General features: G+C 39.1%; 1 protein-coding gene across 1 annotated transcript in view; it reads right to left on the bottom strand.

Moving 5' to 3' along the window:
* LOC120030151 (ventral anterior homeobox 2-like) overlaps positions 1–5634 on the bottom strand; it is a 33711-nt gene extending 28077 nt beyond the window's left edge. Inside the window, exons 1-2 of the mRNA XM_038975480.1 lie at positions 5376–5634; positions 995–1182 (exon numbers count right to left, since the gene is read on the bottom strand). Of these exons, the coding sequence (XP_038831408.1) occupies positions 995–1182; positions 5376–5634 (447 nt within the window). The remainder of the gene's footprint in view (positions 1–994; positions 1183–5375) is intronic.
* Between the last annotated feature and the right edge of the window lie 11558 nt (positions 5635–17192).

The following is a 17192-nucleotide window of genomic DNA, read 5'->3' as shown; positions in this document are numbered from 1 at the left end:
TTATTTATAATGTCGGCCTAGGAACAGTGAGTTAACTGCCTTGTTCAGAGGCAGAACGACATATTTTTACCTTACCTGCCGCACCAATATCACTAAATATCATTACATTTTAAATCAACCAGAGCTTGAAACCCAAGGCCTATTGTATTGTCTATTCTTAGTTGAATTATGGGTTGATTTAAAGTATGGTCAAATTTCATTTGCTCTGTTAAACCTACCCTTTGGAATAACTTCGATAGCAACCGTGACTCCATTTCGTTTTTAAGTGGAGATCTTTTAACAATCATTCTCATGACAGCACATTGGTAATAGTCAGTGACAAATATCATAGTGGGGCTTGGTTAAAAACCCTGGATGAGACACCAAAGGGTAGCTGTAGATAGATCAATTCTCCAGTAGGAGGTGCTGCCCAGTCTATTGTTTTTCTTCCTTCGAATACGCCAAGATATGATATTGGTTTAAAAGTACAAATTCAAACATATGTTTTACAACGTTGTATGTTACAACTTGGTTACCATGATGACAAAATCCTGTGGTTGAAATTTTACCCTAAAAAACTGTTCGTTGATTACTTTTTTCAACTCCAATGCATTTTCCACGAAGATTCCACTTCACAATATGTTAACACATTACATTAAAACAACGTTGATTCAACATGTTTGTGTCCAGTTGGATGTGACTGCACTGCACAGCGATTAGTTATAATGTATGATATAACCTCAGCCTAATAAGTTACCTTTATCAAACCAATAAGCACACCACCACAGGGATAACAAAAAACATGTTCTTTAAACTGGTAAAGAAACTATTTAAACATGAAACTCAAACTGGGTAAAATAAATCTAATCTATTATTTGAATATTTAGGCCTATACAAATTGGGACTCCTGGAGGTACTTACTATTTGTCTTCATTGGTACAACAGGATATCAATCTATTATCCATAACTCACCACAACTGAGGAAATACTCTGTCAAATGATGTCTGTTTCTTACCTGTGTCTCAGACAGGTTCAGCTGCCTCGCCAGCTCAGTGCGCTCTCGGCCGACTACATACTGGCAGCGCTGGAACTCGAGCTCGAGACGGTAGAGCTGCTCTGCGGTGAAGGAGGTCCGCGTGCGTTTTGGCCTGTCGAGGTCGAGACCCTTTGGCAACACGATCTCCCGGATGGTACCCTTAGCATCTGTGGATATTGCAGCCGGACAGTGTGAAATGTCACAATTACAAATGTCACAATGCTTAACATTACAATTGCATATACTGTAGTACCAATGTCATCATTTTTTGGACAGACCAGGAAAATATAGTTAAACATCGTGCTCCTTTATGGCACAAATGTGCGCTTTCATATAGGTAGGGCCCACGCTATTTTAGAATAACCTTGAAGTGACCATTATTTTCAGTATGAGGAAATTGACGTGTAGTTTGCATGCTTGGGAATTATACTGTAAGCTAGTCAAGTTACTAGGGAAAGAAATACAGAAAGGGCGTAAAATAGTATATATTGTAAGAATGGCAATATCCGTAAATACAACTCAATGCACCAGATAATAGGTCTAGCCGTTATGTTAAGGTTCTGATGCCTTAGAATAGTTTCCCATACTTCCAACTGAGCGTAGGCTACATTAGGCTCTCTCATGGAACTGGAAGTAGGGTCAAATAATACAAATGTAAAAAATCTGAATACCTTTGTTGCACTGCAATATGTTTGGGGAATATTCCCAAAAAGTAATAGCCAGAAGGCCGGAAAATGAGAGCTGAAAGAAACATCCCTATCACATTACTAAATTATACCTAATTTAACTAAATATTACGTGCACTGTCTGCCTCAGCGAGAGCGAATGTTTGGAGACCATGTTTTCAGAGTTCTATTTCAATTGTACTTTTGCATTTGCCATGCGTCCTAGAACCCTGGAGAATGTAGCCTAGCGTAACATAGGCTAGTTGATGCATCAATATACGTTTAATATAGCAATTTATGGGACAATATTAAATTGTTTGGTTCAATACATACAACATCAGGACATGCGTGTTTTTATATCAAATTAGGTAATATGCCAAGTCTTGCTATGGGGAATATGCTATTAATCCAATACCAAATAACTGTTGAGTGCAAAACTAATTGTGCAACATTATCTTGACAAGTTTAAAGTTGCTATAAGTCCAAACTGACTGTTAATGTAGAAGGAATAGAAAAAAAAATATTTTTAAACAAAAATTTTAACACGTCTTACGTAGTCACAGTGGTCCCATGCATAGCCTACAACCCGCCCTAAACAAGAGATGTCTTTAATACTAATCAGTCAGCCAATACTAGACATGGTTAAAACAACGAAACGCTCCTCAAGTAGGCTAGAAAGAGGGACGTGTTTTGACTGAAAACAATGAAATAATGTAGGTCCACTGTCCAAAAAAATTGACTAATCAAACTAAATATGAGAATAAAATATATCAACCAAATGTTTTCTAAATCCCTCACCGAAATCGGAAGTTAAACAATTTCCAGTATTTCGAAATAATATAGTCTTTACAATAGATAGGCCCGCCTAAGTGATATATACATCTGAAACATAACCCAGCTGGTTCCCTCAATAAAATACAACTGTCAAATGAGGTATAACCCTATAGCATTTCTGTCGTATAATGTTGCGCCTAAATCCATATCAATTCCCCAGCAAAACGTCCATCAAATTCTAGAAGCTTCAGAATTCAGAATTCCTTGACAGAATGGAACATAGGCCTATAATCTAAATACATGGCGCTGGGCCTACTGCCTCGTGACCACCATTAGGTCTACTATCTGTTTCCTTTGTCATTGCAGTCACGTGAGTGGTATATATATTTTGAGGCTACTTATATGGTTGCACCATTGACTACTGCCTATAGATTGCACATTTTATAGATATTTATTTTTATGTATGACGTAGACTACCATCAGTGACTCCATATGTGTTGCCTACACTGGAAATAGCATCTATGCAGCATAGTCTCCGGCACCATAGCCCATCTGCCATGGCATGCAAGCATGGTGTTAGCCAGAGCGACATGCAGAGATTCATTCTAAAATTTCTGATTTCCAACTAATACATCATCCATTAATTCCTAACACGCTAGATTAAAATCATCTCAATGTTAAACGTTACAGCAGGGCCTCGAAAACAGTTTGCACGCGCATCCGGACGTCGCAGGTCAGACATGCTGACCTTTCGCTGACCCCGGGTTCTCACGAGGTATCCAGCGCATTCAATCGTCAGCTTTAAAAACATATAGTGACACCGGGGACTGCGGATTTAGCTTGGATTCAGCGCTCAGCTCGCCCTCACCACATCTAATCAAGCTCGGTCTACCGCGGAGGTCGTTGCCTGCTACAGTTACCGGCTTTCTATTCAGATTCAGTACCCACCAAGACACCGTTTCAAGGCCTGGGCATGAGCATTTAACTAAATTATGTAGAACTTTCCAGTGGGCAATGTGTATGATCATCATTGTTCAAATGAATGGGCCAGTTGCACATTTGGTGAAAATCAAATTGTGCGCACAAAGGGGGGAAAGTTTAACTTTATTTTGTGATGTTGTGATATTGATATTGTCAGTGCCGACATGTCATGTTAGCCTGATATGCATCCCACATTGGTGTGAAAACTATCCCGGTAAGGGATATGGATATTATATTTTTGAAATTAAGGGTCAACTTGAAAATGATGAATAGCATAAGCTTAAATAAAATGTATTTGCTGTTCACTATGACTATTATTAAAAATAAAAAATAAAAACATTTTAAAACTGTTGATAAGAATAGTCTTCCCAAACATGTTTTTTTGCTACCTGTATTATTTGGGGTTTGTTGACATCAAAATACATTTTACAGCCCTGCAAAGCAGTGCAAAGACATATAAGCACTAAACAAAACTATAGAGATGCATATTCAATTCATTTAATTCTAAGTTAGTCAGTCACATAGCCTAATTACTATCGACTATAAGACAAGTAAGTATAGCATTTTATATAATTTTGGTCACACTTTTAACAATGTGCCATGTTTTAACAATGCACACTCCTGAAACTATTCTAACGTTTTAAACATAAACATTTGGAAGGTAACTGGTATACACAAAATATGAAAAACCAATACTTTCCTTATAGATTTGCAGTTAATATATATTTTTAAATTCTGAAAGATGCATGGCTGTGTGTTTGTTGTGCTTTGAGACGGGAATTTTGCTGAGGAGGATGTTTATTGTCATAATTTACTACAAACTATTGAAACACTATTGCCATCATGGCTGCATACAATCATAAGATCTGTCGATGTGCCATTGAGCAAGGCACTTAACCCTAATTGCTCCAGTAAGTTGCTTTGGATAAAAGAGTCTATTTAATGACTAAAATGTTAAATATTTTGTTTCCCTGTCAACACGTTTTAAAATAGGTTGTAGGCCTTAAGATCCACAGAAATACATTTGATTCATTCTTAAAAATAACTATTTAGTTTTTAGTATTTTATTAGAATCCCCATCAGCTATTGCTGAAGCAGCAGAAACTCTTCCTGGGGTCTATTTAGTGAGTCTACATATTTTGGAGAATTCCATGCAGAGGTGACGTAGACCTAGAAAGGTGGTCCCCTTTCTTTTAAACAAAGAGGGCGTGGACAATTTAGATGATTTCTTATCCCGTTTTTGATAACAATACCTTAACTCAAACAAAGGCAACAACATGACCACGAGTAAACACACACTAAGACATACACATGGTGGTTTGTGTTTTAAAAGTATTTTGTTTGCCAATGATTACTGAATCATTTGTTGGCTCATATAGTACAAAGCAAGTACTGCTATTATTATGTGATCATATAATGTATATTATGATACTGATTATTATTATATAAATTGGGATTGATAATAGTATTGATGTAAATACATGTGATGAAGTTTGAATAGTTGAACAGTTAAAAAAAAAATCTAACCTGTTGTCAGAATATATGGCTATATTTTAATGTTGAATTATATTGGACATATATAGTATTAAATCTTCATCTGAATATGAGAATACCTTCAGATTTTATTTACAATAAATCACTTCAACTATTGGTTTATTTGTAAGTGTAAAAGTAGTATAGTAGTAGCAGTGTAGTAGTAGTTGGTATCGAAGTAGGGTAATATTAGATAATTGCAATAGTGGTATAGATGTAAATGTATCCTTTAAAAAAATAATAGCCTAGTAATAAGTTAATTTAATGAACATTCTCAAATCTTAATAATTGTGAACCTCTGGTTTTGTGCAGTAACTTTTGCAGACAATCTGTGCTCTCTTTCTGCAATTCATCATTCTAGATGTACATTTTCTCAACAACAACAAAAAAGAGAATATGTTACTAACCTCGAACTAAAATCCTCTGGCAGTAGTCTGGGTCCACTGGGTCCAGTTTATCATGTCCGTCTTCACTGGAGGAGGTGGGGGTAGACGCCGATGTACCCGCGGTATCGGTTGTACTCTGCACCGGCGACCTGCTCCCAAGTTCGGTATGGCATTTGTCCATCCGGTTACCGTACAGAGAGTTGGATCCACGGTGGTGGTGGTGGTTGTGGTTGCGATCCTCAGCGATCCCATCGCCCATAGTCGTAGCTTGATCGAACATCGATTCCAATATTGGTGTATAGATCTCCTGTATTCTTCACCTCGTTATTGGGCAGTTATTGCTATTCTTTAACTTGTTTTCCTCCTTTGCAATAGTTGTATTCAGATATGGTGGGGGAGACCACACCACAAAGTAGATCCAGCTAGGCTACAAACCAGAACCAGCCTCGTGGACCTGCGACAGACACGAGCTGCCCTGCAAGTGTCTCGGCATGTTTCAGCACTATCCTGCGGCCCGAAGTAGAGAAGAGAGATGGTGGATGTGGTGAGAAGGAGGGGGCCCTGTGGACAAGCCAGATAAGGAGCCTCCTCAGCTATAGGACCGCGCTAAACCCAAAATGCATGTTGTACGTATACAATGAGTGTAGCCTACAAGAGGAGACCAGATCTATGACCAAAGAAACTGGGAGGTGCTATACTTGTTCACCCACGTAAAAATTAACTGAAAGACAATCGTGTAACCACCAGCATGGTCTATCTTAGTCTCTGCAAAGCCAGTCAGTTCACTCTGCATCCAAGAAAGGAAACTTTTTCTCCAACCATGCACCCCAGAGCATGGGCTTGAAATCAGTTACTTTACCCCCGTTTTACTTGCTGGTTTCGGCGGCGCCGTGGTGGCATGGTCACGGCTGTTGGATTGTTGGTGGTCTGCTCGGGGTCTTCTGCATTTGGAGATCGCAATAATGTCTGTGTAGAAAACGTTGAGGAGGGGGTGTTCAAATGGGGGAAATGTTCACATAAGGTAAAACGAACCATATAATGGCCATGCCATTCTTGTGTATAACTATTGTATGATTTTTTAGATAATATTGGTGGCTGTAGTTTTTTTGTCTTGCCGGTTTTACAGTCGTATATGGACAATATTGTAATGACAGGGTGCACTAAAGTGGCTGTCACTAGTAACGTAATATCCGGTTTGCTCAGGCTAGTCTTTGATTGGTGAACAGACTCAGATCGGTATATGTAGTATATGGTCCAAGGAACCCTTGTTTTTTATTCTAATTTCTAAGTTTAAGACACTATAGATTTTCCCCCCCCAACTAGTTTAAACTGAATAATAGACGTGTGCATATACTATGCATACCTATAGGATATTATAAATTATTTCAACGCTATCGAAAATAAACTGGCTACTCGAAGCCTGGAATAAGCAATGGATGCAATAAGCTCAGTAACCACAGTAGGCTATTTTGCCATGATCTTTTTTAGAGGTAAATCATGAAATTCCCTTGTACAAAGCCGTAATAGCATCTCACGAAAACATTAAAGAAAAGAGAGGATGTTTAGAGTTGAGAGAAGTTTAGAGAACGTTTAAAGACCACATTTGCGTTAAATGCACATAGTCTAAATCAAATCAAATTGTATTTGTCACATGCGCCGAATACAACAGGTGTAGACCTTACAGTGAAACACTTATTTACAAGCCCTTAACCAACAATGCAGTTCAAGAAATAGAGTTAAGAAAATATTTGCTAAATAAACTAAAGTAAAAAATGTAATAAAAGGTAACAATATAAGATTACATAACAATAACGAGGCTATATACAGGGGTCTGTACCGAGTCAATGTGCGGGGGTACAGTTTAGTCGAGGTAATTTGTATATGTAGGTAAGGGTAAAGTGACTATGCATACATAATAAACAGCGAGTAGCAGATGTGTAAAAAAAAAAAATTGCCCCCCAAAAATTGCCTATAGCTAAAACTTCAATGATAAACCCGAAGTGCACTGCAACCACTCATTAGCCTAGGTTACATTTTGGAGTTCACTATAGATCTTGGCCTATTGCAACAACAAAAAATACGCTTATTATAGTTGATAGTACAATGCATTTTGCACAACTCATGCAGAAGACCTTTGATGGTAAATAGGCTTTTTTCAACTAGAGATGCAAAAGTTTGTCCTCGAGCGTTCCTAGTTTGATATATTTGCAACATAGTCTTACTTGGAAAAGTTGAAATTCAGTCAAAGTTGAAATGCCTAGTTTTTTCTCAAATGTATATATTCACAGTTCTTCAGAAACGCATGAACTGTGCTAAATGATTTAGCCTTGTTCCATCGGTCCATTAGGCCTAATATTGACGAAGATATGAACAACACTTGGGCTGCTTTGCGCAAATTCACATTTAATAGCAATGGGTTCTATTGTTGTATGTTCTCAACTAAAGCTTTCACTTATTTTGAGTTCATTACATGCCTACCGTTGTTGTGACTGCGCAGTATAGCCCAATTGTGGCTGTTGCGAATTGTAACTGGGAACAACCGCAGGTGGTTGTCTGTTGTAGGCCTATACCCATTTACAAGGCACAAAACATCCACATTTGGAATGAATGGGATTACATAATTACAGTTTCGCAATGTAGGAAGGTAATAATTATTAAATAGCTGATTATTCGTTTCAGATGTTGTAATCTGTGAATGCGTTGAATGTACCTGTCAATCAAATCCCACACTCAGCAGTAAGATAAGAGAGGACTGATTGCCACAACAGCTCTGTGTGTGTGAGGATGACCACACCCACCCTCCAACCCACACACACACACACACCCACCCACCAACCCACACACACACTTAAAATGTTTTGCCGTTTTAATAGGCCTATACTTTCCCACACCCCATATAGGCCTAACGTCATTCATGGCATCATCACACTGGTTGAACTGTTCAACTATTCAAACTTCATCACGTGTTTACATCAATAATATTATCGATCAAAATTGAAATAGTAATCAGTATCATAATATACACTATGCCAATCCAGCCCAGCCTCACATTCAATTCGCGCATATATGTACAAAATGTATTTCATCAGATTTCGTGCGTTTTTGTGCATTTTTGGGGTGGTTCAATTCGTTTGAAAATACACGAATTTCTGTGCTACTTAATTCGTGCGAAAATACACGAATTTCTGTGCTACTTAATTCGTGCGAAAAGACACGAATTTAACCAGTAGGCGACACACAAGCCGTTGCAACAACCATAGACGCGATCGCCTGTATTTATTTATTTTACGTTATGAATATATAGATATTTTGTCTTTTTTTAACCATTTAACCATAAGAGGTTATATATATATTGTCTTTATTTAATCCCTATTAAAACATTGTGGTTTTATGCCTATATGTACTGTTTTCGATTTTTCTGAACAGACTTTTCAGGATAGAATGAATGTAAGCAATGCATGATGGTTAATGGTGTTTTATTCGGTTGTAGTTCCATGTATTTCTTAAAAAATAAACGTGTAAACCATTTTTATTGAACAGAATGTAACTGAAAATACAATGGCAGCCTTGCCATTGTCCATCAATAACAAAACATTTTTTTTTCATATAACATTTGGGGAAACGTATGCAGTCATTGTAGTCTTACATTTTGTTGGCCAACCAAAATTACCAAAACGTTAACCCGTAATAAGGCTAGGGTGGCTGAGTGTAAATACATGGCTCTGAGTGTAAGCACCTTTTCACTAGAAACGTTCTTGTGTTCAAATTACCGTCAGTGCGAAATAGCTAGAAAGCTTTCGTATTTCCACTTGGCTGCACCTACGATTACGATAACGATAAATCAAGTGCAATACCTGCGTCGACCTGTGTCGAGCAGCTAAACACCGGAAAGCTTCTAGCCTACCGGAAAGTTACAAGAAGAACAAGAATAGTTACCTCATCCGGTCATGTGACACTCTGGATGCCCCCTAAAAGCAATTTCAACCGTTTTGAAAAATGACGCCTGGTAACCCCAAAAAAATACCAGGTGCATGAAAAGTTTGGACTTAGAATATTTTTTGAAAACCTCCATAAATCACTCAGGCCATTGACTCGAGAAGAAAAAACATAAAATATTTTCCAGAAGAAAAAACAGAATATTTTTTGAAAACCTCCATAAATCACTCAGGCCAGCACCCATTGATTTGGGGCGGTAGTATAGCGCTCCCAGAGCGGGTATGGAAGTCTGGATCCCCCCTAAAAGCATTTAAGGCTCTGTGTGTCTTTAAGCACCATACTTTTTCACTCCATCCTTGCTGTGTGTGTGTGTGTGTGTGTGTGTGTGTGTGTGTGTGTGTGTGTGTGTGTGTGTGTGTGTGTGAGAGAGCTTTTCTTTGACATCTGTTTAGCGAAATTACTGATTTACAGTTCATGAGGGTTGACCGATTCACACATTTAAAGTTTTGGAAAGATCTGACTTTTTTAAACCTTCGAAACAGCACCTATGACCCCATTTTAAGGCACTTCCGGTTGGCACAGGAAGCTATAAGTAAATACATATCCTGATCGGGGTATGCTTTTACAGAATCCTGAGTTTTAAGTCTATACGTTAAGAACTGACTGATTTACACAGGGTTGAATGCACTATATATCACAAACTGCTGGTTGGGTATGGCAAAACACTTTTAGGGTGATTTTATCACTTCCGGTTGCTCCAGGAAGCTTAGAATCAACACAGGTAGACCTCATAGTGGCTTGATGGATTGTCATTGAAGACAGGTTCATAAGACATTCATAACCCACATAGGCTTCAGGTTGAATTTAGGGGTGCAGGCAATGTGTTCCTATGGGGTGAGATGTCATTGTAAACTGTTTGATGTAAACACCTTCTTTTAACTGTTAAGGGTTAATGCCACACGGTCAATGTTAGGCTTGCACAGAGACCTTAGGAACGTTCCTGAGGTCAAATTGTGCTTCTAAACCTTAACAGTTCTCTCTCTGTCTCCCAAAAGCAAAAGACTTGAAATGTAGGTCAAGGGTCATCTTCTTGTCACTGTCGCTGCGCTCAGACCGAGCAAGCTACGGTCAAGCGGGGCATCTCGTTGAACTCGGCACGGCTATGGTGATGTCATTTTTAGTGGTGATTTCAGAATGCTATTTTGGTGGTTTTTCACTGTTGAAACATATTGCAAATGCACAAAAGTCAACTAGCAAGTCAGTGTCCATCAGCCAATTAGATATTTTCAGACACCAAACTGATACCATCTGACTCCAAACTCACTTTTTCCAACTCGTTTAGAAGCCAACTATCACATATTTCAGAGCAGGCCCAAAATTCACAGCGCCTTCCATTTAAACCATAATAAAACAAATAATACGTAGTTATGTTCTAGCTGCGGGTCCAGTTTTCACATTATGTTTAGCCCTATGTGAGGCGACCTCGAATCCCAAGTTTCGGCTCGATAGGTCATTCGGTGCCCGAGCAAAACCTTAATTGGTGCTGAAATTCCACTTTTTTCCATGCCTTGCTACGGGGTCCTTGAATGAGCTATCGGACAGAAATGTCGGGGTCCGTCTCTATGGGCCGAGCCGGTTTCAATGCACCTAGTCTTGCAACTCTGGGACTTTTCTAAATGTCACAATTTTGTAATGCTCAAAATGAATTGAAGTCAATGCAAATGCACCGAGGCTTTTTATCGGTCCGAGAACCTTCTAGAGCCACATAACTCACCGTGCTTAATCGACCTGAGCTCTAGAACAGGTTTGTAAAGTTTCAGAACTCTAGGTCTGACGGTTCTTTAAAAGTTCAAACAAAAGTAACTATTGCAGGCACTGTCTGCCTCTAAGCCCCTCAGTGTGTCACTCCATCCTTTCTGTGTGGGTGTGTAAATTTTTCCTTGAAATCTGATGGGATGAATGACTGATTTACAGTTCATGAGGGTTGCCTATTCACATATATTAAGTTTTGGAAAGATTTGACTTTTTTAACCCTTCGAAACAGCCCTTTTGACACCAATTATGGCACTTCCGGTTGGCACAGGAAGCTGAAAGTAAACACATATCCTCATTGGAGTGGGCTTTTACAGAATCCTGAGTTTTAAGTCTATACGTTAAGAACTCACCGATTTACATAGGGTTGAATGCACTATTTCTCTCAAACTGCAGGTTGGGTATGGCAAACACTTTTAGGGTGATTTAACCACTTCCGGTTGCTCCAGGAAGCTTAGAATCGACACAGGTAGACCTCATAGTGGCCTGATGGATTGTCATCGAAGACAGGTTCATAAGGCATTATTAACCCACATAGGCTTCAGGTTGAATTTAGGGGAGCAGGCAATGTATTCCTATGGGGAGACATGTCATTGTAAACTGTTTGATGTAAACACCTTCTTTTAACTATTAAGGGTTAATGCCACACGGTCAATGTTAGGCTTGCACAGATCGGGAGGACCTTAGGAACGTTCCTGAGGTCAAATTGTGCTTCTAACCTTAACGGTTCTCTCTCTGTCTCCCAAAAGCAACAAAAAATATGAAATTGAGGTCAAAGGGTCATTTGGGTCCTTCTTCTTGTCCCTGTCGCTGCACTCAGACCGAGCTAGCTACGGTCAAGCGGGGCATCTCGTTGAACTCGGCACGGCCTGGAGATAATGGCAATGCCATTGCAGGCTTTGTGTGTCTTTAAGCACCGTACTTTTTCACTCCATCCTTTTATCCCCTTTTCTTCGTGGTATCCAATCGCTAGTAATTACTATCTTGTCTCATCGCTACAACTCCCGTATGGGCTCAGGAGAGACGAAGGTCGAAAGCCACGCGTCCTCCGAAGCACAACCCAACCAAGCCGCACTGCTTCTTAACACAGCGCGCCTCCAACCCGGAAGCCAGCCGCACCAATGTGTCGGAGGAAACACCGTGCACATGGCCCCCTTGGCTAGCGCGCACTGCCCCCGGCCCGCCACAGGAGTCGCTGGAGCGCGATGAGACAAGGATATCCCTACCGGCCAAACCCTCCCTAACCCGGACGACGCTAGGCCAACGGACCTCCCGGTCGCGGCCGGCTGCGGCAGAGCCTGGGCGCGAACCCAGAGACTCTGGTGGCGCAGCTAGCACTGCGATGCAGTGGCAGAGCTTCGAGACCCACTTAAAAAATGTTCGTCTGAACACACTGCAACTGGATCTGTAACTTTTTTTTTTTTAACTCCTTTTTGTGAACATGACCAATTTGTCAATGTACGATTTCTCTTAAATTACGATAGATAAATGGCTGGTTCTTTTTTCCTGACACCGTATGCTTATGTACTTTGACGTGAAGCGGTCAAATTAGCACCCTACTTTACGTTTTTGACCTTTAATCCCAGAAAAATGGCCATAACTCAAAAAGCGTTGAGGCCTCGACGCCATCTTGTTCGGGGCCAACTGTCCATTACGTCTTCGAAATATTTTCCGTTTAGGAGAAAAGGCCACATGCATTTGCAATGTGCTTGTGCATTTGCAATATTATTTATTTTCCCTCTGGTGGGAATTTCCTAGACTGCGGAAAAATGACCAAAATGTGTTATTTTTATAAAACGGAAACCGAACGTCCGAGAGATTTAGTTTGATGACTTCCTGAAAGATCTCTCCCCCGCTCACAGCCCGACGCCGTCCGCGAATTTTAGAAACGTTGCAGGACGTCTAGTAAGGAACCTTACATTTGCAATGTGGCGTTTCTCACTAACCATATGGCGAGTGCTAAAATGTTCCCTTAAGGTATGGAAAGGCCTTGGAAAGTCCATAAGTGTAAGCCAACATAATTCATTATTTTACATTAACATGTAATACATGCATTATGAAGAAAATGGTGTAATTTAGGCTCCACGAAATATGAAATGGGTTATGAAGAAAATCGTGTATGGTTGCCTACATGACAAAAAGGCGTTCTGATTACAAGTGCACCAGTATCCAAAGTATTAAGCGAAATCAAGCACAGAAAACAGCATTGGCATTAATAAAACAATATTTCCCACGAATTAAGTCGCAGGTAAATGTGCGTCTTTTCTCAAAAATTCTGTTCAGCAAGTCTAAAACAGTACATATAGGCATACAACGACACATTTTAAAACATGGTTAAACAAAGACAACATTTCTGTATATTCATGACGTTGAATTAGCCATTAAGAAGAACAAAAATGAAATATAAATTATCGCGTCTATATGGTTGTTGCAAAGGCTTGTGTGTCGCCTACTGGTTAAATTCGTGTCTTTTCGCACGAATTAAGTAGCACAGAAATTCGTGTATTTTCGCACGAATTAAGTAGCACAGAAATTCGTGTATTTTCGCACGAATTGAACCACCCCAAAAATGCACAAAAACGCACGAAATCTGCTGAAATACATTTTGTACATATATGCGCGAATTGAATGTGAGACTGTGTTGGCCAATCATATGGTTTTTCTCACTTCAATACAAATATCTTTTGACAACTAAACCTCCAATATACAGTACATCACACTGACAGACACCAACGACTACTCATGGGGCCATAATTGTTTCAGTCATATAATGATTGATGTCCGTTGTATACTGTATTTTTATGTGGAATATGGTGTGGACTTGATACTGTAAACTGACTCTCCTTTCTTAGTTGCCCCTGAGGTGATAAATACATTTGTATTGAATTCAAATAGAATTGAACTGAACGCTTCAGTCTCTTGCCAGTCATCTAAACAGCCATATGTCAATACGTCGTTTCCTCCGTATGGTTACACATTTCACACATCTGTTGACGTTTCTACTTATAGCTCAGAGAAAATCCCTCTTCGCATACCATCGGTATAACTATAGAAAGAAAAGTTGTAGGCCTAAAGCAATACATTTTCCTTACCATGTTTTTCTGCCACATGGCATTTAAGGTCCCAATCTTATTTGTCAGACAACACCATACAATTTTCTTTTTCTTTCACCAATGACACATATTTGGATAAATATTGAATTCATATTGTATGACTACAGAATAGGCTACTGTTTTAAAGTTTAGGCCTACAATGGATAGGCGTTTACCCCCCAAAAGTCAGACGGCATACCAAAACGTTACAGGTAATGATACACAAGCGTCCACTTGAAATCTATATTTAACCGTTACATAAATGTAATCTTACAGCTAAATGTGTATCCGAATTGCCACGTAGTCTGTTTGTGTGTCTGATTCAACTCCTAGTGGATATGGATTTTATAGATCACTCCAGATTACTGTAATCCAACGGGTCAATGTTGGGGTACCAGGCCATGCAGAAATCACAGTCAACAGGTTTTTTACGCAACCAAATCTACTAAAGAAGTTGTGTGGTTGCGTTGAGTTATAGGCTACCTGGGGCCTCCGCCTGGAGGCCTACGTCCTGTATGTAACAGGGGTTAGCCTGGAGCAGTTTAAATCAGAGGTAGACGCACATTAAATATAGCAGCTTCTGTTGCATTCTCAGATACTGGTCCCCTGCCCTGCCTTGGGTTAAGTGTTTTTGAAACTAAAACATAGTTAAATATTACTTGTTATCTTGGTATTTAAAGTAGTTTCATGATCATCATTATTGTTATCAGTATATCTGTCAATATATTTGTAAATTACTATCGGAATGAGTTCCTCCAGCATGCATTGTAGGTCATGACATTTGTTTTAGGCTACATTTGTTGGTTAAATGATGGCAGTTTTCATACATCTTAATTGTCTTTAGTAAAAGAAAAATGTTCTTAGGAAAAAATAAAGTTAGTAATTATCATGTACAGTGCCTTCAGAAAGTATTCATACCCCCTGACTTATTCCACATTTTGTTATGTTACAGCCTGAATTCAAAATGGATTAAATATATTTTCTCACCCATCTACACACAATACCCTATAATGACAAAGTGAAAACATGTTTAGACATTTTTTGAAAATGTATTGAAAATGAAATAGAGAAATATCTCAGTTACATAAGTATTCAAAACCCTAAGTCAATACATGTTAGTCTTGGGTAAGTCCAAAAGCTTTGCACACCTGGATTGTACAATATATGTTTTAAATTCTTCAAGCTGTCAAGTTGGTTGTTGATCATTGCTAGACAGTCATTTTCAGGTCTTGCCATAGTTTTTCAAAACGATTTAAGTTAAAACTGTAACTAGGCCACTCAGGAACATTCAATGTTGTCTTGGTAAGCACCTCCAGTGTATATTTGGCCTTGTGTTTTAGGTTATTTTCCTGCTGAAAGGTGAATTTGTCTCCCAGTGTCTGTTGGAAAGCAGACTGAAACAGGTTTTCCTCTAGGATTTTGCCTGTGCTTAGCTCTATTCTGTTTCTTTTTATCAAAAAAAACCTCCCTAGTCCTTGTCGATGACAAGCATACCCATAACATCATGCAGCCAACACCATGCTTGAAAATATGAAGACATTGAATATCCCTTTGAGCATGGTGAAGTTATTAATGACACTTAGGATGGTTTCAATACACCCAGTCACTTCAAGGATACAGGCGTCCTTCCTGTATCCTTGAAGTGTTGTGTTGGATTTGCCCCAAACATAACTCTTTGTATTCAGGACATAAAGTTAATTTCTTTGCCAAATGTTTTTGCAGTTTTACTTTAGTGCCTTATTGCAAACAGGGTGCATGTTTTGGAATATTTGTATTTTCTACAGGCGTCCTTATTTTCACTCTGTCAATAAGGTTAGTATTCTGGAGTAACTACAATGTTGTGGATCCATCCTCAGTTTTCTCCTATCACAGCCATCAAACTCTGTAACTGTTTTAATGTCACTATATGCCTCATGGTGAAATAGTTGAGCGGTTTCCTTCCTCTCCAGCAACTGAGTTAGGAAGGAAGCCTGTATCCTTGAAGTGACTGGGTGTATTGAAACCATCCAGTGTTATTAATAACTTCACCATGCTCAAAGGGATATTCAATGTCTGTTTTTTCTCAACCAGCTACCAATAGGTTCCATTCTTTGCGAGGCATTGGAAAACCTCCCTGGTCTTTGTGGTTGAATCTCTGTTTGAAATTCAATGCTCACCTGTGGAACTTTACAGATATTTGTATGTGTGGGGTACAGAGATGAGTTAGTGTTTAACATTATTTTTGAATGACTCATTGCACACAGACGGAGTCCATGCAACTTATAGGACTTGTTAAGCACATTTTCACTCCTGAATGTTTTTAGGCTTGAAATAACAAAGGAGTTGAATACATATTGACTGAAGATATGACATTTTTTTATTATTTATTCATTTGTAAAAAATTCTAAAACAAAATTCCATTTTGACATTATGGGGTATTGTGTGTATGCCACACAATCTCAACGTAATCAATGTTAAATTCAGACTAACACAATAAAAACGTGAAAAAAGTAACGGGGTGTAAATACTTCAGAAGGCACTGTATGTGCATGCCTATTCTTCAACAAATCTTTGATGATTCGTGATTGGCTAAAAAGGGGTATTTGAACAGAGGCGTCCTTAGGGGGGGGGGGGGGGGGGGGGGGATGCACGGCAATTAGTACCAACAGGTGTTTATCGTCGGTATAGGCAGAGCCATATATACAGTACATGGCGCTGGGTATTGGCCTAGGCACCAAGACCCGCAACCAGCAACAATCCAAGCGCATACAAGTTAATTCACATATACAAGCAAATATATTATTTGCTATTGATTGATTTGTTATATTCTTGAGAATAACTGTTATACTGCACATGGCAGATAAAAACTTTTTTTTGTAACCAACCTCAGTTTGACCGTTTCACCAATTTTTTAAAACAGATTCAACGCACCAGATTAGAGACGAAGAATTCCGAGAGAGTGTATAACACCCTAGATACAACCATACCGAAATACTGGGCCTTGCACTCCCGGTGCAGT

The sequence above is a fragment of the Salvelinus namaycush genome, chromosome 36 (assembly GCF_016432855.1).
Source record: "Salvelinus namaycush isolate Seneca chromosome 36, SaNama_1.0, whole genome shotgun sequence".
NCBI classification, from domain to species: domain Eukaryota; kingdom Metazoa; phylum Chordata; class Actinopteri; order Salmoniformes; family Salmonidae; genus Salvelinus; species Salvelinus namaycush.
Note: the sequence above shows the minus strand (reverse complement) of the source record. Positions and strands in the feature narration are given on the sequence as shown.